General features: G+C 38.4%; 1 protein-coding gene across 6 annotated transcripts in view; it reads right to left on the bottom strand.

Annotated features, from left to right (window-relative positions):
* The window catches only part of LOC128656167 (allantoinase, mitochondrial), a 120088-nt gene that overhangs the window by 92250 nt on the left and 5569 nt on the right, over positions 1-22269 (bottom strand). The window contains exons 1-2 of one of the 6 annotated variants that reach the window (XM_053709912.1): positions 11842-12120; positions 2001-2161 (exon numbers count right to left, since the gene is read on the bottom strand). In XM_053709912.1, coding sequence (XP_053565887.1) covers positions 2001-2153 — 153 coding nt within the window. In that variant the 5' untranslated portion in view covers positions 2154-2161; positions 11842-12120. Of the gene's footprint in view, positions 1-2000; positions 2165-8998; positions 9125-11841; positions 12121-22269 lie in introns of those variants that run through there. The other 5 variants (XM_053709910.1, XM_053709907.1, XM_053709908.1 and 2 more) reach the window with 5 other exon arrangements.

Genomic DNA, 22269 nt, shown 5'->3' on the forward strand with positions numbered 1-22269 from the left:
ATATAGGTAATCATAGAGCTAAAAAGTATATTAATATAAGTGTTTGGTTATGCAAAATTGGTATGGGTAATAACAGGATTATCTCTCTTTTTAAACAATAACAGTTTTCAGGTAGACTGTCCCTTTAATTGTGGTGGAGGAATCGGGCAAGTGTAGATTTAGCTCTGCATCCTAATTTACACATCAGTGGTGTTTTTAGGCATAGGCTAATATCCCTGGGCCTAGCACACGTCTCAAAAGCGTTTTTAAACGCATAGCAAGTATTTCATCTGATTTTATGGGTACAAATACACATATCCTACCTGCATCTTCCTGGCAGCTCCTTTTTGGTATGAACAAAATTAGGGAAAATTAGATTCCAACACACTTAGAAGAATGGAATCTTTATTTTCAACTTTGACCTGAAACTTAAAAATACCGGCCGTGTTGGTAAAATACTGGCTGGTGGCAACCCTATGTGTTAGATGTTATGCCACCCTGCATATAATCTGTCTTGCTTCCCCCTGGCAGCTTATTTACTTACTTCCTCTATCATCAACAACTTGTATTGTGCTGTAATTAAATTATAAACTAATGATCATTTAAAATCAGTTCTAGCAGCTTTAATTCCTGATTTATGCTTTATAATTAATTATGCAAATGTATGCTAATTAACATGGCCAGTTCTTTCCAGAAATGGTGGCAACCCTGCTAACACATAACAGTCATCATGAATTGGCAGATTTTATATTGACAGATATTGTCATGAAAATGTAAGTTGCATCTAGAATTTGTAAAATGTTTCTGTAACCAAAATATAGATATAACATTAGTACCGGTACTAACCCTCAATCACTGTATCTAGTGGTGGTGTTTTTGTTTATTAATGTAATTAATGCATTATGCTGGCATGGGCTTTATTGACTGCTTTGTATTCAGCTGTCTAAACTGAAAAAATAATGAATATAAAAATGAAAAAACTGGGCATTCAGTCATATTTTGAATTGTTTTAAAAGGACAGTCTATTTGATTTTTTTATTGTTTAAAAAAGATAAACAACACCTATAGTAGCCATTCCCCAGCTTTGCACCACCAACATTGTTATATTAATACACTTTATAACCTCTAAACATTTAAATATCTGCCTGTTTCTAAGCCCCTGCAGGCCACCTCTTATCTCAGTGCATTTTACAGTGCTAGTTCATGTGTGCTATGTAGATAACATTGTGCTGACTTCCGTGGGGTAATGCATAAACCAGCATTAATTGGCTAAAATGCAAGTTTGTAAAAAGCACTAAGATAAGGCGGTAGTCTCCAGGGTTTAGATGCACTAAAAAAACGGTTCAGTTGCAGGAGATTTAAAACTCCTTTCCTCTGTGATTACATGTAAGAGCAATACAATTGTGGAACTCACTACCAAAGGAGGTAGTGAATTCCAATTCCTTAGATACATTTAAAAAGGGTTTGGATACATTTCTGGCTAGAACCAGAATTCAGTGATATTGATTGCTTGTGTTAAATGGGTCACCTTTTTAATGGGATTAATTTAAACTCAACTGGAGCTGTTTTGTAAGTATATTCGATTTGTACTGGTGGAACTCGATGGACTGTTTTTTTTTAACTTTATCTACTATGTTACTTTGTTACTATGTTACAGAGGTAAAAACTATATTAATATGTTGGTTATGCAAAATTGGGGACTGGGTAATAAAGGGATTATCTATCTTTTTAAACAATAACATTTTCAAGTAGAATGTCCCTTTATGTAATGCTTTAAGCATACAGCCCTCCCCTGTGAGATGTGAAATTCCATAGCACACCATTATTTTCTAATGGAATGTTGTATTCTGTTTGTTCTAAGTTTTATTTTACAGTCAATGAGGATAGTAAGCTCCTAGCCCCAGTTAGGGTCATTGCAGCTAGGCCCCCTTGTGACGTAAACCAGTTATACATTTGCGGAATGTGATATACGGCTGATTACTGAATGGCTTCATTTTGAAATTATGGTGCGGTAATGTTACCTGTTGTCCGCTTGCTGGTAACCGCTTTCCCCATGGTGCAATGCTAGTGATTTTGCCATCACTGATAATGATATCGGCTCTGGATATGGTGTTACCGATAACTACTCGCTTACTCCTGATTATACTGATTGATGATCCCAGTGTTACATCCATAATAATTCCTTCTAGAAAGAGGGGGGAACAGTATTTACAACACAACATTAACTTGTTAACACAGCTGCATATCAAGAAATTCTAAGCAGTAATTGCAGAGTGTAATTGTAAATTATGTCTATACTTAATAGAACAGGGAAAATGTTCTATGATACATATGAAAGAGCACTATCCCATCATGTTAACATACACCGAGATTACAAGTTTTGCGGTAACAGGGGTGCGGTGCTAACGCTTAGTTTATGCTCACCGCTCACCTACAAACAACGCTGGTATTACGTTTTTTTTTTTCAACCCAGCATTAGCCTCTAAAAAGTGAGCGGAGAGCAAAATTTAGCTCCACATCTCACCTCAATACCAGCGCTGCTTACGGTAACGGTGAGCTGGCTAAATGTGCTCGTGCACGATCTCCCCATAGGAATCAATGGTCAGATTCGGCTGAAAAAAAACACCTGCAAAAAAGCAGCGTTCAGCTCCTAACGCAGCCCCATTGATTCCTATGGGGAAACACATTTTATGTCTACACCTAACACCCTAACATGAACCCCGAGTCTAAACACCCCTAATCTTACACTTATTAACCCCTAATCTGCCACCCCCGACATCGTTGACACCTACATTATACTTATGAACCCCTAATCTGCTGCCCACAACATCGCCGAACCCTACATTATATTTATTAACCCATAATCTGCCCCCCAATGTCACCACAACTATATTAAATGTATTAACCCCTAATCTGCCGCCGCCAACGTCGCCGCCACTATAATAAAGTTATTAACCCCTAAACCTAAGTCTAACCCTAACCCTAACACCCTCTAACTTAAATATAATTTAAATAAATCTAAGTAAAATAACTACAATTAAATAAATTATCCTATTTAAAACTAAATACTTACCTCTAAAATAAACCCCAAGCATTGTAGCTAGCTTAGGGTTTATTTTTATTTTACAGGCAACTTTGTACTTATTTTAACTAGGTCAAATAGTTATTAAATAGTTATTAACTATTTAATAACTACCTAGTTAAAATAAATACACATTTACCTGTAAAATAAACCCTAACCTAAATTACACTAAAACCTAACACTACACTATCATGAAATTAATTCCCTAAATTAACTACAATTAACTACAATTAAATTAAATAAACTAAAGTATGAAAAACCCGCCCACTAAGTTACAGAAAAAAAGTAATTACAAGAATTTTAAACTAATTACACCTAATCTAATCCCCCTAATAAAATAAAAAAGCCCCCCAAAATAATAAAAATCCCTACCCTATACTAAATTACAAATAGGCTTAAAAAGGGCTTTTTGCAGGGCATTGTCCCAAAGTAATCAGCTCTTTTACCTGTAAACAAAATACAATGCCCCCCCACCATTAAAACCCACCACCCACACAACCAACCCTACTCTAAAACCCACACAATCCCCCCTTAATAAAACCTAACACTACCCCCTTGAAGATCACACTACCGTGAGACATCTTCACCCAGCTGGGCACAAGTGGTCCTCCAGAGGGTCAGAAGTCTTCATCCGATCTGGGCAGAAGAGGACCTCCAGACGGACAGAAGTCTTCATCCAGGCGGCATCTTCTATCTTCATCCATCCGGAGCGGGTCCATCTTGAAGCCAGCCGACGCGGAGCATCCGTCCAGACCGACGACTACACGACGAATGACGATTCCTTTAAATTATGTCATCCAAGATGGCGTCTCTAGAATTAAGGTAGGAAAAATCCTATTGGCTGATGCAATCAGCCAATAGGATTGAAGTTCAATCCTATTGGCTGATCCAATCAGCCAATAGGATTGAGCTCGCATTCTATTGGCTGTTCCAATCAGCCAATAGAATGCAAGCTCAATCCTATTAGCTGATTGGATCAGCCAATAGGATTTTTCCTACCTTAATTCCGATTGACTGATAGAATCCTATCAGCCAATCGGAATTCAAGGGACGCCATCTTGGATGACATAATTTAAAGGAACCGTCATTCGTCGTGTAGTCGTCGGTCTGGATGGATGCTCCGCGTCGGCTGGCTTCAAGATGGACCCGCTTCGCTCCGGATGGATGAAGATAGAAGATGCCGCCTGGATGAAGACTTCTGCCCGTCTGGAGGTTCTCTTCTGCCCGGATCGGATGAAGACTTCTGCCCCTCTGGAGGACCACTTGTGCTCGGCTGGGTGAAGACGTCTCAAGGTAGGATGATCTTCAAGGGGGTAATGTTAGGTTTTATTAAGGGGGGATTGGGTGGGTTTTAGAGTAGGGTTGGGTGTGTGGGTGGTGGGTTTTAATGTTGGGGGGGTATTGTATTTCTTTTTACAGGTAAAAGAGCTGGTTACTTTGGGGCAATGCCCCGCAAAAAGCCCTTTTAAGGGCTATTTGTAATTTAGTATAGGGTAGTGTAATGTTTGTAAATCCAGGTGGTTTAGATATATCTGACACAGAGTCCATTTATACAGCAACTAACTACACACTTTATTTCCTGGTTCCTCACTCCAACAACACTGTCCCCGCCACTGCTTCTTTGCAACAATTATATACATTTACAAGTCAGAGCACAAACTAGGAAGAAAGCATTATATATTATAATATCACAACAGACACCATATCTCTCCCTTACTTTAGATTAGAAACATAACAATTAAACTAAACATAAATATAACTATATATATATATATATACTATGCTTAATATCTAGAAATAAGACCAACTACATTTCACATAAAAGAATTGCATGATGACATAATACATTACATGAACATATTTTTCATAGTTTTTAAGGTATTCAGGAGGTCTTCTGTTTTCTCTGAGAGGGTATTTTCGATTAGTATCTAAGGACTGATCATATGCTATGTTTTCTTCCCCCTCATTGCTCTCTGAGTTATCCATATTATCATCATGTTCTTGAAATAATTTGGGTATATCAGAATCATCATCTTCTGCATCAGATACTTCAGTGTCCTGTTATTTGTGTAGTTTCTTGAAGAAAGAAGAATTCCGAGTAATTGTATGTCCATTTCTTACTGCAGCGATCATTGATCCTTGAATTCTTGTAACTGTATATGGGATGACATCATATAAAGTATCCAACTTGTGTTGTCTATCTTGCCTGCACAGGACTCTGTCTCCAACAGCAAAAAGAGCAGATTTGGTATGATAATATTTATCCGCATAAGCTTTCATCTTGGCTTTGGCATGACTGTCCTTTTGTATTAAGTCCTTGTTGAGTGTCTCTGTTAGCGAATCATTTATATCCGGAATTTTGATCCGAAGTTTGCGATTGAATAACAGCTCTGCAGGTGATCTGCCAGTAGTACAATGGGGAGTTGATCGATAGTCTCTCAGAAAATAGCATAAATTTTGTTTCCATGGTCTACCTTGCGCTGTAGTTGCCCTTAGAAATTTCCCCATAGAACGCATGAATCTTTCAGCTTCTGCATTAGCTTGTGGCCACAAAGGAGTAATACGTCTATCTATGTTTAAATCCAAGATATGAAGCAAATTTATTAAACTGAGTACTGTTAAATGGGGGACTGTTATCTGTTTTAACAATTTTAGGAATTCCCAATAAAGAGAAAACTTTGTCTAAAACCGGAATAACAGTGACTGAAGATGTTGAGCTGATAACTTCTACTACCGGGTATCCTGAATATTCATCTATAACCACCATCAAATAATCTCTAGTAGGCAATGGACCATAAAATCTATACTCACATTAATCCATGGTGCTTCAGGCAATGCAGACATTTTTAAAGGTTCTTTGTGAGCTCCTGGAGTTGTGGCTTGACACACCATACAATTTCGCACCAACTTTTCTGCTTGTTGATCTATTGATGGAAACCACACTTTTTCTCCCAATAAACTTTTCATTTTAACTATTCCTTGGTGACCTTCATGTGCTAAGGATAATACTTGCTGTTGTAAACATGTCGGAACGACTAGTCGATTACCTTGCAAGATAATACTGTTGTCATTATTCACTGAGAGTTCTTTGCTAAATCTTGCAAATGACTTCAACTCTTTTCCATGTATTTTGTCAGAATCAGCTGTGTACCATTTTTCATTCCGAACTAATACAGCGAGTTTTTGCAGTATAGGATCAGCTAATGTTGCTTGTTGTATTTCTTCTAAACTCAATGCTTTAGGTATAGCATGATTAGTAACAAAATTGATATATTCCTCTGCATCCATGGAACTTGGTGAACTTGTGAATGAATCTGTTGATATAGGATGTCGAGACATATAGTCTGCTGGGTTCTCTTTTCCAGATTTGTAAACCACAGTAAAATTATATGATTGTAGTCTTAAACCCCATCTTTCTATTCTAGCGGGCGGTTTGGATTTTGGATTATTCCAGATCAACTGTAAAGGCTTATGATCTGTGATCAGTGTGAATGGACAACCATATAAATATAAATGAAAGTATTCATAACTCCAAACTATTGCCAGAGCTTCACGTTCTGTTTGAGAATAACGTTTTTCCACATCATTTAAAGAATGGCTACCATAAGCAATTATATACTGCTTGCCTTTGTCTCTCTGCGCCAGAATAGCACCTAAACCAACAGGGCTAGCATCTACTAAAAGAATAGTTTGCCGTTGAGGGTTAAAATAGGACATTGTCTTGTCACTGGTCAAACTCTGTTTCAGTTGTTGAAAAGCTTGTTGTTCAGTTTCAGTCCAACGCCATGGCACACTTTTCTTTGTTAACTCTCTTAAAGGTGTGGCAATAGTAGAGAAATTAGGGATAAATCGAGAACAGTAGTTTACCATCCCTAGGAAACTTCTGACTTCACTGGCGTCTATTGGAGGATTTGCATTCTGAATTGCTTCCACTTTCTTTGGGTCTGCTGATATGCCTTCAGCTGAAAAGACAAATCCATAAAATTCTAGCTTAGTTTTGTTAAATTCACACTTACTACAATTTAAGGTAAGTCCTTTATCATGAAGTCGCTCAAAAACTGCTGTGAGATTTTTATCATGGTCTTCTTGAGTAGCTCCAAACACAATGATATCATCGCTGAAGTTTTTAACTCCTGGAATTCCAGATAATGTTTGCTGTATTGCATTTTGAAATACTTCAACAGCAGAAGAAACACCAAAACTTAGGCGCTTGTATCTCCACAATCCTGTGTGTGTTGAGAATGTAGTTATATATCTGCTTGTTGGATCCAATTCCAGTTGATGATAGCCTGATTTTAAATCAAGTTTGGAGAAAACTTTTGCCTGGTTGAGATCATGAATTATATCATCTAATGTTGGAGTAACGTGGCGCTCCCTGATAATGGCAGTGTTGGCTTGCCTCATGTCTATGCAAATTCTTACACTATTTGGGTCTTTGGGTTTTGGCATTGATACTATTGGGGAGACCCATAGAGTTGGCCCCTGCACTCTTTCAATGATTCCTTGTGTTTCAAGGTTCCTGAGTTCAGCATCAACCTTGTGCCTTAGATGAAATGGAATTCTTCTATGTGGTTGTATTACAGGTTTTATATGTGGATTTTAATATGCAGCTGTACTTGAAAATCTTTCAATTTACCAATGCCATTAAACAAATGGGAATACTGCTGTACTAACCGATCTGCTACAGATCCTGTGTCCTTTCTAGGTGAAATTGCATTCATAAGCTTTATAAGTCCCAAACTGGATGAAGTTTCAAAACTCAGAAGAGAAGAATTTTGACCCTTTAGAACATAAAACATAGTTGCTGTTTTGTTGTGTTTAAATGCACATGTGGCTGTAAATTTACCAATGACATTAAGGGGTTTAGTTGATCCATATGCATATATATTTATTTTACTCTGTAATAACTGTGGTTGTGGTTTTAACATGTGAAATGTTTGTTCACCCACTAAATTGACAGCAGATCCTGAATCAATCAATGCAGTGATTTTAGTGTCATTAATGAGTACATCAACTTGTGGCTGAGTTAGGTTACACATGTTGTTTACTACAAATACATATTTGTCATCATTGCTGAATATTGTCCTTTTTGATCAGGAGATCTGACTAGATTTACTTTCCACTGTTCTGATGTATGTGGCTCAGTATGTGATTGAGGTATTTGATACAGTTTTGTTCTACATTGCTTTGCAAAGTGATTACATTTTCCACATGCCCTGCATTGCTTATTCCTTGCAGGACAAGTCCCATTATGTGGATAGAAACCCCCGCAGTTCCTGCATAACACACAGGAGGTCTGGTTCTTTCTTGTGGGCTGTACTGTTGAACTGTCTTTTTGAACTCTATTTGTAATAAACTGATCTTCAGTAGATCTATTTTCTATACTTGCAGCTTGCCTGTCAGCAATTTCTAATGTTCTGCCATAATCAAGCAAATCTTTTAAAGATAGTTCAGATTGTCTCAGTGCATATTTCCTAAGTTTTGAAGAAGTGCAGCTTTGTATTATCTGTGCTTTAATCTCATTTTCAATATTAGAAAACTCACAATTCTTTGCTAGTAAACGTAACCTGGTTTGAAATGCATCTAAAGGTTCATCACCCTGTTGTGTTGCCTGTCTGAATGTGTATATTTCATACTGAGTGTTCTTTTTAGGGAGAAAATATGTTGTCAGTTTATCTTTAACATCATTGTATGAGTCAGTGGTTGCAGACAAGGTATCATAAATGTCATACACTTTTTCTACAGCTAAATGAAGCAGTAAAGCCTTTTTTCTGTTTGCATCAGTAACATTCAAAGCAATAAGATAATTTTCAAATCTCTGAATCCATTTTAGCCATCTTGGGCCTACTGAGCTAAATTCTGCATCAGAGTTAAACACAGGGAAGTTGTATTCATTACATGCAGCCATTCTTGTGTGTATTGCAGCAGGTTACTCACTGTTTGCTGAGACAAAGCAATAGGGTTCAAACATAATCCTCGTCCCCAAAATGTAGTGTTTGTAAATCCAGGTGGTGTAGAAATATATCTGACACAGTCCATTTATACAGCAACTAACTACACACTTTATTTCCTGGTTCCTCACTCCAACAACACTGTCCCCACCCCTGCTTCTTTGCAACAATTATATACATTTACAAGTCAGAGCACAAACTAGGAAGAAAGCATTATATATTATAATATCACAACAGACACCATAGGTAGGGATTTTTATTATTTTGGGGGGCTTTTTTATTTTATTAGGGGGATTGGATTAGGTGTAATTAGTTTAACATTTTTGTAATTATTTTATTTTTTGTAATTTAGTGGTTTTTTTTTCGTACTTTAGTTAATTTTATTTAATTGTAATTAATTTATTTTAATTTAGGTAATTAATTTAATGATAGTGTAGTGTTAGGTGTAATTGTAATTTAGGTTAGGATTTATTTTACAGGTACTTTTGTATTTATTTTAGCTAAGCTGTTATTAAATAGTTAATAACTATTTAATAACTATTGTACCTAGTTAAAATAAATACAAAGTTGCCTGTAAAATAAAAATAAACCCTAAGCTAGATACAAAGTAACTATTAGTTATATTGTAGCTAGCTTAGGGTTTATTTTATAGGTAAGTATTTAGTTTTAAATAGGAATAATTTATTTAATTGTAGTAATTTTATTTCATTTTATTTAAATTAAATTTAAGTTAGGGGGGTTAGACTTAGGGTTAGACTTAGGTTTAGGGGTTAATAAATTTAATATAGTAGCGGCGACGTTGGGGGCGACAGGTTAGGGGTTAATAAATGTAGGTAGGTGTCGGCGATGTTAGGGATGGCAGATTAGGGGTTAATAAAATTTAACTAGTGTTTGCGAGGCGGGAGTGCGGCGGTTTAAGGGTTAATATATTTATTAAAGTGGCAGCGATGTCCGGTCGGCAGATTAGGGGTTAAAAACTTTATTTAAGAGTTTGCGATGTGGGGGGGCCTCGGTTTAGGGGTTAATAGGTAGTTTATGGGTGTACTTTTTAGCACTTTAGTTAAGAGTTTTATGTTACGGCGTTAGCCCATAACTTAACTACTGACTTTTAAATGCGGTAGGAGTCTTGACAGGAGAGAGTGTACCGCTCACTTTCTCCAAGACTCGTAATACCGGCGTTAGGAAAATCCCATTAAAAAGATAGGATACGCAATTGACGTAAGGGGATTTGTGGTAAGCTTGAGTCGCGGAAAAAAGTGAGCGGTACACCTGTACCTGCCAAACTCGTAATACCAGCGGGCGTTAAAAAGCAGCGTTAGGACCTCTCAACACTGCTTTTTAAGGCTAACGCAAGACTCGTAATCTAGCCGATAGTTTGCTTAATGATAGTTCATTTAAAAACTTTTTTTGTTTTCTGAAGCTAACAGGAAGAACACGTTTGTGCAGATTGGACACTGATTGTAATATTTTAATGACAATTTATTGATGGACAATTATACCAATGAAATAATAATAATGAAATAAAAAAATAGCTCAGGAACATCTATATTTCCTAATATATATATATATATATATATATATATATATATTTTTTTTTTTTTAAATGCGATTTTTTGATGCAAGAAAGAAAAAACAATTATCTTAATGACCCTTTAAAGTTGTGTTTTAATATGACTAAAACCTCTAATGCAAGCAAAATGACAAAAAATTGTCAATGTAGATGATAAAATTCTTACAATAAATTAATCATGCAACATACTGTAATTTACCACCTGTGAAGCACATCACTGCTGTTGCTGTACAACTGCTGATGCTGATTGGCTCACTAGCTGTGTCTGCTTGAGGCCAGCAGCCCACTTTGGCTTTTTAAGGTACATTAACTATGTGTTTAACCCCTTTGTGGGGGTTAAACACATAAACTTGCAGGGTCAGTAGTGCTATAAGTAAGTCAATTATAGAATGTCATTTGGACTAAAATGTCTCTTTAATTGTAGATAGGAGGGATTTAGTAAGGATCGACCAGTCAAAGTTCTATATTAATGTATTTCACTGTAGTTAGGAACAAATTTTAAATATATACTTCATTCCTAGTATAAGTTTTTATAAGATTTCACATATGATTATGCTTTCTCAGAATCAGTAAAAGAAATTTAGGGGATATAACTTCATAATAAAATCATTATTTATTTTGTCTGCTTTTCCTGTAATGTACATTCGAAAATAATGCATTTCTCTCCCCCAATAGTTTGGTTTACATATATACCATACATAGACCATTTATTATGCAGATATTTTGTAAGGCTGTGTAATAAGCATGTATGAAAAAAACCTACTTTAATCTTTCTTGTATCAGAAATTGTTTTGCTCATAAAGTGAAACTGATTGCAAAGATTAAACCATTACATATTTCATTTCATAAAAAGTTATTTTATAAGATCATCTAGAGATTTTCATTTTAAAAATATTATTCATACTTTACTGCTACATTGCAAGCAATAATTCTATCAATAGCAAATAACAGTGAATACAATGCTACTCTACTAGTGAGACGCAGAGAAAGATGTCAACACCAGTCAATTTCAGCTCATTCTCCCTCTGTGCACACAAGAAATGTCACAAGCGCTATAACTATGGAAATTATGATTTCAAAGATTTTATTGTATAAATAAAGGTTTTCATTCTTCTAAAGGGCAGAGTCCAGGTGACTGAGCTAGTGTCAGTATGTCCCTGTCACCGTTGCCAAGTTATAACTGACCTGGTGCCATTTACTGTATGTGTGTGGTAAAGATGTATTTCCTATAAAACAATTTAGTTTTGGATCTCATTTACCTGGATTAGGTTTCTCACAATGATCCAGTAATGTCAGGATGTATTCCTTTGTGTTTCTGTGAATCCTTCAATGTTTCTTCTTTCTGATTTTGTCTTTATTCTAATCTCTTCTTGCCTGCTCTTTTTTTGATTAGCAATATATTTATGTCCCCCCTCTGGTCTCTTCTCACATGTCCTCATCTACTTTGTTTAAAGTGCCAGACCCTTTCTCTGTCTTCTTTATTGCAAAACCTCCCTGTACCTTTTACCTCCCTGGTGTAATCTTTAATCTCTCTCTCCACCAAAACTATTTTTGTGTTTGCTATTCTGTGTTTTTGACCAGATTATTAGTTCTGAGGGCTGTTCCCTCCCAAACTGCTGATTCTGCTTCTGTGAAGGTTAATGATTCACGCTCTGTTTTAGTTGGATAAAGATCCCTCTAAGAGAATAAAATGTATTCATATCTATAAGCGCATGTCAAATCAAAACAGCGTATGGGGTAGATTTATCAATCAGGGGGTGCTGCTTTCTACGCCCGAGGTTTCAGGTCTGCCTGAAACCTAAGTCAAGAAGCAGCGGTCGTAAGAATGCTGCTCCTTAACTTGTCTGCAAACTTTTAGGTGGCGGACTGCAATCATCCCAATCGGATCGGGATGATGGACACCCCCTGCAAGAAATGCTTGTGCAATGTTAAATGTCAACAGCATATGCTGTAATAATTGAGAACTGTATTAAGTAGTAATACCTTTTTTGTCAGTCCATTATAAACTTTATTAACACTTAAAGGGATAGAAAGGTCTAAACTGAAATCTGCATTGTGCATTTCAGTTTTAAAAAGAAGCATTTCTTTTCCAATATACTTCCATTAGCAAAAATGCTTCTAGTAAAAGTTTTCAGTGGCATATGCACATATGCTCTGAGGGCCCTTATTTTATTATTGTGTGTGCTCATAACATCAGTGAAGACTTCATTTGTTGCATACAAGGCACTGCTAACTCTCTGAGAAGGTCAGGAATACTGGTGCACGGCCTTCACAGCATACATACATATGCAGCTGAAAAAAACTGTAATAACTTTTACTAGAAGCATTTTTACTAATGGAAGTATAGTGCAAAACTGCTTCTATTTCAAATTGAAATGCATTCATGCATGTTTAATTTTTTTACCTTTCTATCCCTTTAATGCATTAAACTGTTATTTTGGTATCTAAATGTTTCCAGTGAATATATCTGTTTCATCTTACTTTAGACTAACGGTATCAATCAGCATTGCTGTGGCTACAGTACGAGTAGAAAACTTGTCTATGCAAAGATCATACCTCAAATGCAATCTGATTGTAATAATGTCACAGATCAGCTGTCCTGTGGGTAGCTTTATTAAATGTCGGACCACATCGTTAAATGCCGACAGCATATGCTGTCGGCATTTATCATTGCACAAGCATTTCTTGTGAAATGCTTGTGCAATGCCACCCCCTGCACATTCACGTCCAATCGTCCGCTAGCAGGGGATGTCAATCATCCCGATCATATCAGATGGCGGATGAGTTAAGGAGCAGTAGTCTTACTACCGCTGCTTCTTAACTTTTGTTTCCGGTGAGCCTGAAGGCTCACGCGGACACAGCAGCATCCGCAGCTTAATAAATCTAGCCCCTGGTGACAACTGAGTAGTAACATGGTAGTAATTAATGTAAGGGTTAAAGTAAGAATTTTTGTTGTTTAAAAAGAAAGAGAATCCCTTTATTACCCATTCCCCAGTTTTGCATAACTAACACTGTTATAGAATTTTACCTATGTGATTACCTTGTATCTATGCTTCTGCAGACTGCCCCCTTTTTGCATTTTAGCCAATCAGTACTCACTCCAGGGTAACTTCACGTGCACGAGCTCAATGTTATCTATATGAAACACATGAACTAATGCCCTCTAGTGTTCAAAATGCATTCAGATTAGAGGCAGTCTTCAAGGTCTAAGAAATTAGCATATGAACCTCCTAGGTTTAGCTTTCAACTAAGAATACCAAGGCCTAGATTTGGAGTTCGGCGGTAGCCGTCAAAACCAGCGTTAGAGGCTCCTAACGCTGGTTTTGGCCGCCCGCTGGTATTTGGAGTCAGTGATTAAAGGGTCTAACGCTCACTTTTCAGCCGCAACTTTTCCATACCGCAGATCCCCCTACGCCATTTGCGTATCCTATCTTTTCAATGGGATCTTTCTAACGCCGGTATTTAGAGTCGTTTCTGAAGTGAGCGTTAGAGCTCTAACGACAAAACTCCAGCCGCCTGAAAATAGCAGGAGTTAAGAGCTTTCTGGCTAACGCCGGTTCATAAAGCTCTTAACTACTGTACCCTAAAGTACACTAACACCCATAAACTACCTATGTACCCCTAAACCGAGCTCCCCCCACATCGCCGCCACTCGATTAAAATTTTTAACCCCTAATCTGCCGACCGCCACCTACGTTATACTTATGTACCCCTAATCTTCTGCCCCTAACCCCGCCGACCCCTGTATTACATTTATTAACCCCTAACCTGCCCCCCACAACGTCGCCGCCAGCTACTTAAAATAATTAACCCCTAATCTTCCGACCGCAAAGCGCCGCCACCTACGTTATCCCTATGTACCCCTAATCTGCTACCCCTAACACCGCCGACCCCTATATTATATTTATTAACCCCTAATCTGCCCCCCTCAACGTCGCCTCCACCTGCCTACACTTATTAACCCCTAATCTGCCGAGCGGACCTGAGCGCTACTATAATAAAGTTATTAACCCCTAACCCGCCTCACTAACCCTATAATAAATAGTATTAACCCCCTAATCTGCCCTCCCTAACATCGCCGACACCTGACTTCAATTATTAACCCCTAATCTGCCGACCGGAGCTCACCGCTACTATAATAAATGGATTAACCCCTAAAGCTAAGTCTAACCCTAACACTAACACCCCCATAACTTAAATATAATTTACATCTAACGAAATTAATTAACTCTTATTAAATAAATGATTCCTATTTAAAGCTAAATACTTACCTGTAAAATAAATCCTAATATAGCTACAATATAAATTATAATTATATTATAGCTATTTTAGGATTAATATTTATTTTACAGGCAACTTTGTAATTATTTTAACCAGGTACAATAGCTATTAAATAGTTAAGAACTATTTAATAGTTACCTAGTTAAAATAATAACAAATTTACCTGTAAAATAAATCCTAACCTAAGATATAATTAAACCTAACACTACCCTATCAATAAAATAATTAAATAAACTACCTACAATTACCTACAATTAACCTAACACTACACTATCAATAAATTAATTAAACACAATTGCTACACAATCAGATTGAGCTCGCATTCTATTGGCTGATCGGAACAGCCAATAGAATGCGAGCTCAATCTGATTGGCTGATTGGATCAGCCAATCGGATTGAACTTGATTCTGATTGGCTGATTCCATCAGCCAATCAGAAAATTCCTACCTTAATTCCGATTGGCTGATAGAATCCTATCAGCCAATCGGAATTCGAGGGACGCCATCTTGGATGACGTCCCTTAAAGGAACCGTCATTAGTCGGGAGACAACGGAAGAAGAGGATGGATCCGCGTCGCCTGCTTCAAGATGGACCCGCTCCGCACCGGATGGAAGAAGATCGAAGATGCCGCTTGGAGAAGATGTTTGCCGGTCCGGATGTCCTCTTCTTGCCGGATAGGAGGAAGACTTTGGAGCCTCTTCTGGACCTCTTCAGCACCGGATGATGGATCGCCAACCCCCGCTTGGGTTGGATGAAGATGTTGGAGCCAGGACGGATCGGTGAACCTGGTATGGTGAAGACAAGGTAGGAAGATCTTCAGGGGCTTAGTGTTAGGTTTATTTAAGGGGGGTTTGGGTTAGATTAGGGGTATGTGGGTGGTGGGTTGTAATGTTGGGGGGGGGGTATTGTATTTATTCTTTTACAGGCAAAAGAGCTGAAATTCTTGGGGCATGCCCCGCAAAGGGCCCTGTTCAGGGCTGGTAAGGTAAAAGAGCTTGTAACTTTTTTAATTTAGAATAGGGTAGGGAATTTTTTATTTTGGGGGCTTTGTTATTTTATTAGGGGGCTTAGAGTAGGTGTAATTAGTTTAAAATTGTTGTAATATTTTTCTTATGTTTGTAAATATTTTTTTATTTTTTGTAACTTAGTTCTTTTTTATTTTTTGTACTTTAGCTAGTTTATTTAATTGTATTTATTTGTAGCAATTGTGTTTAATTAATTTATTGATAGTGTAGTGTTAGGTTAATTGTAGGTAATTGTAGGTAGTTTATTTAATTATTTTATTGATAGGGTAGTGTTAGGTTTAATTATATCTTAGGTTAGGATTTATTTTACAGGTAAATTTGTTATTATTTTAACTAGGTAACTATTAAATAGTTCTTAACTATTTAATAGCTATTGTACCTGGTTAAAATAATTACAAAGTTGCCTGTAAAATAAATATTAATCCTAAAATAGCTACAATGTAATTATAATTTATATTGTAGCTATATTAGGATTTATTTTACAGGTAAGTATTTAGCTTTAAATAGGAATCATTTATTTAATAAGAGTTAATTAATTTCGTTAGATGTAAATTATATTTAAGTTATGGGGGTGTTAGTGTTAGGGTTAGACTTAGCGTTAGGGGTTAATACATTTATTAGAATAGCGGTGAGCTCCGCTCGGAAGATTAGGGGTTAATAATTGAAGGTAGGTGTCGGCGATGTTAGGGAGGGCAGATTAGGGGTTAATACTATTTATGATAGGGTTAGTGAGGCGGATTGGGGTTAATAACTTTATTATAGTAGTGCTCAGGTCCGCTCGGCAGATTAGGGGTTAATAAGTGTAGGCAGGTGTCGGCGACGTTGAGGGGGGCAGATTAGGGGTTAACAAATATAATATAGGGGTCGGCGATGTTAGGGCAGCAGATTAGGGGTACATAGGGATAACGTAGGTTGCGGCGGTTTACGGAGCGGCAGATTAGGGGTTAAAAATAATATGCAGGGGTCAGAGATAGCGGGGTCGGTATATTAGGGGTTAATAAGTGTAAGGTTAGGGGTGTTTAGACTCGGGGTACATGTTAGAGTGTTAGGTGCAGACGTAGGAAGTGTTTCCCCATAGGAAACAATGGGGCTGCGTTAGGAGCTGAACGCTGCTTTTTTGCAGGTGTTAGGTTTTTTTCCAGCTCAAACAGCCCCATTGTTTCCTATGGGGGAATCGTGCACGAGCACGTTTTTGAGGCTGGCCGCGTCCGTAAGCAACTCTGGTATCGAGAGTTGCATTTGCGGTAAAAATGCTCTACGCTCCTTTTTTGGAGCCTAACGCAGCATTTGTTTGAACTCTCGATACCAGAGTTAATTTTATGGTGCGGCCAGAAAAAAGCCCGCGGAGCGTTAACAGCCCTTTTACCGCCGAACTCCAAATCTAGGCCTAAGAGAGCAAAGCAAAATTGGTGATAAAAGTAAATTGGAAAGTTGTTTAAAATTACATGCCCTATTTGAATCATGAAAGTTTATTTTGGACTTGACTGTCCCTTTATGGTTAGGGCTAGTTAAAATTTAAATGCTCATAGATGAATAACATATTTGAATAGAAACATATATGCAATATACATGTATTGGCAAAAATGGTTTTAGTTAAAGTTATCACTGGTTTAGTGTTAACATTTGTCTCTGCACGTGCATGTGAAGCATAGCTAGATATTCTCAGTATACCAGCATATTAAATAATGCAGCTGTTCTGAGTGCCAGTTGGACTGCTCTGAGCATGTGATGTGTTTAAAATGCTGGTGCACAGAGCATACTTAAATACACTTTTGAAATAGCTATAGCTTTTATCAGAGGCATTTTTGCTAATACATGTACATTACAAAAATGCTTCTATTCAAAACTAGGGTAGAACTAGGGCTAAGATTGATGTTAGGACTAGAGATAAGGTAAGTCTTAGAGTTAAGGCTAAGGCTGATGTTAAGGGTAGAGGTTATGGGGCCAAATTATCATTGTGCAAGCGGACATGATCCGATATTGCGGATCATGTCTGCTGCACATCGATAAATGCCGACAGCATACGCTCTCTGCAGATTTGCGGCCAATCATTTCCGGTCTCTCGTAGAGGCTATATCTTGCTACATATGGTTAACCCCATCAATTCCGAGGTGCTGACCAATGCTTACATGTAATGTGCTTAGAAAGATGGATATAAGCATGTCTCAGTAGCTCTCTCCCTCCAGATACCAGATGCAGGTGACTAATATCAAATCTCACCTCTAGATTCAAAGTGTATCAAGAATACTCTAGTATCCCAACATCCTCGCACATTTGTTGAATTAACCCACAGTGTCAAGTGCTGTCCTAGCAGCACAATACATGCCCAATACACACAAAAGAAATAAAAAATATATATAACTAACTACATGGTAGCAAAGTGGTAGACTGGACTATCTATTTCCTTTACCTAAGTAAACACTATATAGGGGTCACTAGAGGGCAATGTGATGTATCCTATATCTGAATTATACAGCACACCTATGTCAATTCCATATAGTCATGCTCTCTAGCCCCTATATTGTGGTCATATGACAATATACATCATACACATCATATATATCATAGGAACTCCAGGATATCTCAAGGAAACATAAGCTAGGATGCAACCGGGCCTTCGCAGACCCCCATATCACGCCCCACATGTTGTGGTAGGGCTAGGAGTGTGGTCCCACTTTGAAGTCAACCGTGGTATTAGGAGTAGTCCTTACAGTTCTTTAACTTAAGGTATCCATTCCTTGTGAAAACCACTGATGGAGGGTACCCTGCCCTTATGTTCAACAATGATGTAAAAAGGTTTATGGAGCAAGTTAGTGTAACTGGTGACCAGGTGGTACCTGTGTCACGCCCACAGCCTGAACAGACCCCTAACGGGGCCTGTCCCTGCATGTGAAAAAGAGATCTGTAAGATAGGACCTCCCCATCCACATGGTGTGGCCCCCATCTCCCTCTCTGCGTGACACTATAGGTCCCACCCATGCACTCCCGGTGTGTGGCTCCTACCTAAATCAAGGATTTGAAGTCGGGTGGTGAGTTAAGACCCCCAGGGTGTACAGTTCCCAATCGATACATTCATTCTGCTTCACGGATCAGAAGGGCTTTGTTTCTGTCTCCCCCCCCTGTCCAATTTAGGGATGTGATCAATTAGGATGAAACCTGGTGTTTCATTCGTGCACAGTGCCGTGCAACAGGCTGATCCGATTCTCCTTTGTCTAACGCCACGCGTATGGCTCTCCGATGATTCGCCATTCGTTCACGTAGAGTCCCACTCGTCTTTCCCTCATAGCACATTGAACACGGACAGAGTAGTAAATATACTACATATGTAGTTGTGCATGTGATTGTGTGTCCAATAGTGAAAATCTGATTAGAATGCGGATGATGGAATGTTTTGGACGCTATTAGGCCATTGCATGTTGTGCAGCCTAGACACCTATAGGACCCCTTGATGTTAGTCCTTGCCTGTGTCATATAGCATTGTTGAGGGTCCGTCTTAACTAGCATGTCTCTCAGATTAATGCCTCTTCTATAAGCCACCATTGGTGTCGTGTCCCGTGCAAATGCCAATTTTGGATCAGAGGTGATAAGGGGCCAGTGTTTACATAAGATTTTCCCTATCTCCGTCATATCTGGTGCAAAGGTTGTAGTCATGATTAACCTCTTATTTTCCCTTGTTTAAACTTCCCGATCAATTATGGTTTGTTGGGTTGTATCCTCTTTGTAAGAACTTTATTTTAGTCAGCTGCAATTGGGAGACCCCTGTCTGCTGCTCAAAATTATTGCGCATAGTGCGAATCATTTGTGATTTTACAATACCTCGCAGAAGTGCCGGTGGATGGCAGCTGTTTGCAGATAAAATATAATTCCTATCTGTTGGTTTGCTGTATAGTGTAGTCCCCAGTCCCTTGCCTTGTTTGTAAATACTCAGGTCTAGAAAATGTATAGTGTTTGTGTCACATGTCATCTTGAACCTGACCGTAGTGTTGGTGTTATTAAACTCCCTGAACCAGTCATCAAGTCCCTGTTGCCCTCCACGCCATACCAAAAAGACGTTGTCTATGTACCTGACATAGAAAACAATGGACGGCTGTTCCCTATGCCACTCGATCAGGTTGATTTCCGGTGATAGGTTATTGAGCAGCGGTCTTCGTGACCGCTGCTTCATAACTGCTGTTTCTGGTGAGCCTGTAGGCTCGCCAGAAACACGGGGCACCAAGCTTGATAAATATGCCTCAGTGAATCTAGCAAGGCCACTCCACTAAACGGCAAGGTTAAGGGGGGGGTGGCCGCACCTGCATCTTGGCTGCTGATCCTGGATGGAATAATAATGATACAGGCAAGGAAAGGGCTGGGGGGACTGGCATTCTCACAGATCCCATATGAGATACTTAGTGATTGGGTGTAACGCCCAGTGGAGGCATTGCTGGTTCTGGCAATTACACGCCTGGTGGAGGAGTTCTTGTTTAGGAAGTGAGTCTGGTCACATATGCACTACAGAAAGGTGTACCTCCCATATCCAAGCATCAAGTTATCTACAACAGCATATTATTGAGATCATAATTCCCTTTTAAAAAGTATATATTTAGGAGGTCCCATTCTCTTAGTTTTCCTACTTTGGTATTAATGTATCTATACTGCCCGACCATGCAATCGATAGGTTTATCCTTTTCAGATTACATAATTCGATAATCTCTCACTTGTATAAAGCATGCAATTTGGAAGAGATCTTTAATACAACATCCACAGAAGCGCATCATAGAACGTGTAAGGTATATATTGTCTCTTAAATGTCATCTGATTAACATATTTTTAATTTTTTTGGTGGTCACGATGATGACACAGATTACAGCAACCCATCCATAGCCCCATCCTTTAAGAGCAATGCCATGTATAGCTTAATGATATTTTGAGAGCTGCAATGAGTTTCAGACCTCTGAGGCAGTGGCGGCTGGTGACTTTTGAAGATGGTGGGGCACTAGCTCCACCCATTTGAACCACTCCAGTTGTTTGAATATATGTATTATATATATATATATATATATATATATATATAATCTCAAGAACATCCATTGCAGAATATAGAGAGAGTAAGGGCATTAGTCAACACCTCATGATATTGTTTAGCATTTCATTAAACTCACTTATAGCACAAACTGTATACATTACGGTCCCTTTAACAAACACAACACCCCTTTATCCTGCAACTATTCAACCCACACTTATAGGTGACATTTTACTCAATATTAAAATGGTTATGATTAGTTATTAATGAAAGAAAGCACTGAGGTTTGAGTGTTTAGAGCCTAGCAGAGTAATGTGAGTGAAGGATCTGAGTAATTTGGGGGTAGGGTTTGTGCTGTTGACACAAATAGACATTTAAACATGACTTCTTTACCTATTTGTTAACATTTACAGGCATATTAATAGGGACAAAATAATGTGTAACCTGGTCCTGTGAGTCTTTCTATTACACTAACTGCTCTTACTTTACTTGTACTGATGAGTACCCTTTCCATCTCAGGATAGCAGCATTTTCTGCACAAAGTACAGAGTAGTACTAACCTCTCATCATGCATCCACACTCGGCTCCAAACCACTCCCCCTGCCTCTGTGGGAGATGTGACAGGGTATCTGCGAGGTCAATTCTATTGGCTGATCCAATCAACCAATCGGATTGAACTTCAGTCCGATTGGCTGATTAAATCAACCAATCTGATTTTCCTACCTTAATTCCGATTGGCTGATAGAATCCTATCAGCCAATCGGAATTCGAGGGACGCCATCTTGGATGATGTCATTTAAAGGAACCTTCATTCGTCGTTAGTCGTCGGAAAGAAGAGGATGCTCCGCGTCGGATGTCTTGAAGATGGACCCGCTCCGCGCCGGATGGATGAAGATAGAAGATGCCGCTTGGATGAAGACTTCTGCTGGATGGAGGACCTCTTCTGCCCCGATCGGATGAAGACTTCTGGCCGGATCGGATGAAGACTTGTGCCGGTCCGGATGTCCTCTTCTGCCCAATCGGTGCCCGACTGGCTGAAGACGGCTCAAGGTAGGGTGATCTTCAATGGGGTAGTGTTAGTTTTTTTAAGGGGGATTGGGTGGGTTTTAGAGTAGGGGTGTGTGGGTGGTGGGTTGTAATGTTGGGGGGTATTGTATTTCTTTTTTTATAGGTAAAAGAGCTGATTACTTTGGGGTAATGCCCAGCAAAAAGCCCTTTTAAGGGCTGGTAAAAGAGCTGGTTACTTTGGGGCAATGCCCCGCAAAAAGGCCCTTTTAAGGGCTATTTGTAATTTAGTTTAGGATAGGGAATTTTATTATTTTGGGGGGCTTTTTTATTTTATTAGAGGGATTAGATTAGGTGTAATTAGATTAAACTTC

Source organism: Bombina bombina, chromosome 4 (assembly GCF_027579735.1).
Source record: "Bombina bombina isolate aBomBom1 chromosome 4, aBomBom1.pri, whole genome shotgun sequence".
Classification (NCBI taxonomy): domain Eukaryota; kingdom Metazoa; phylum Chordata; class Amphibia; order Anura; family Bombinatoridae; genus Bombina; species Bombina bombina.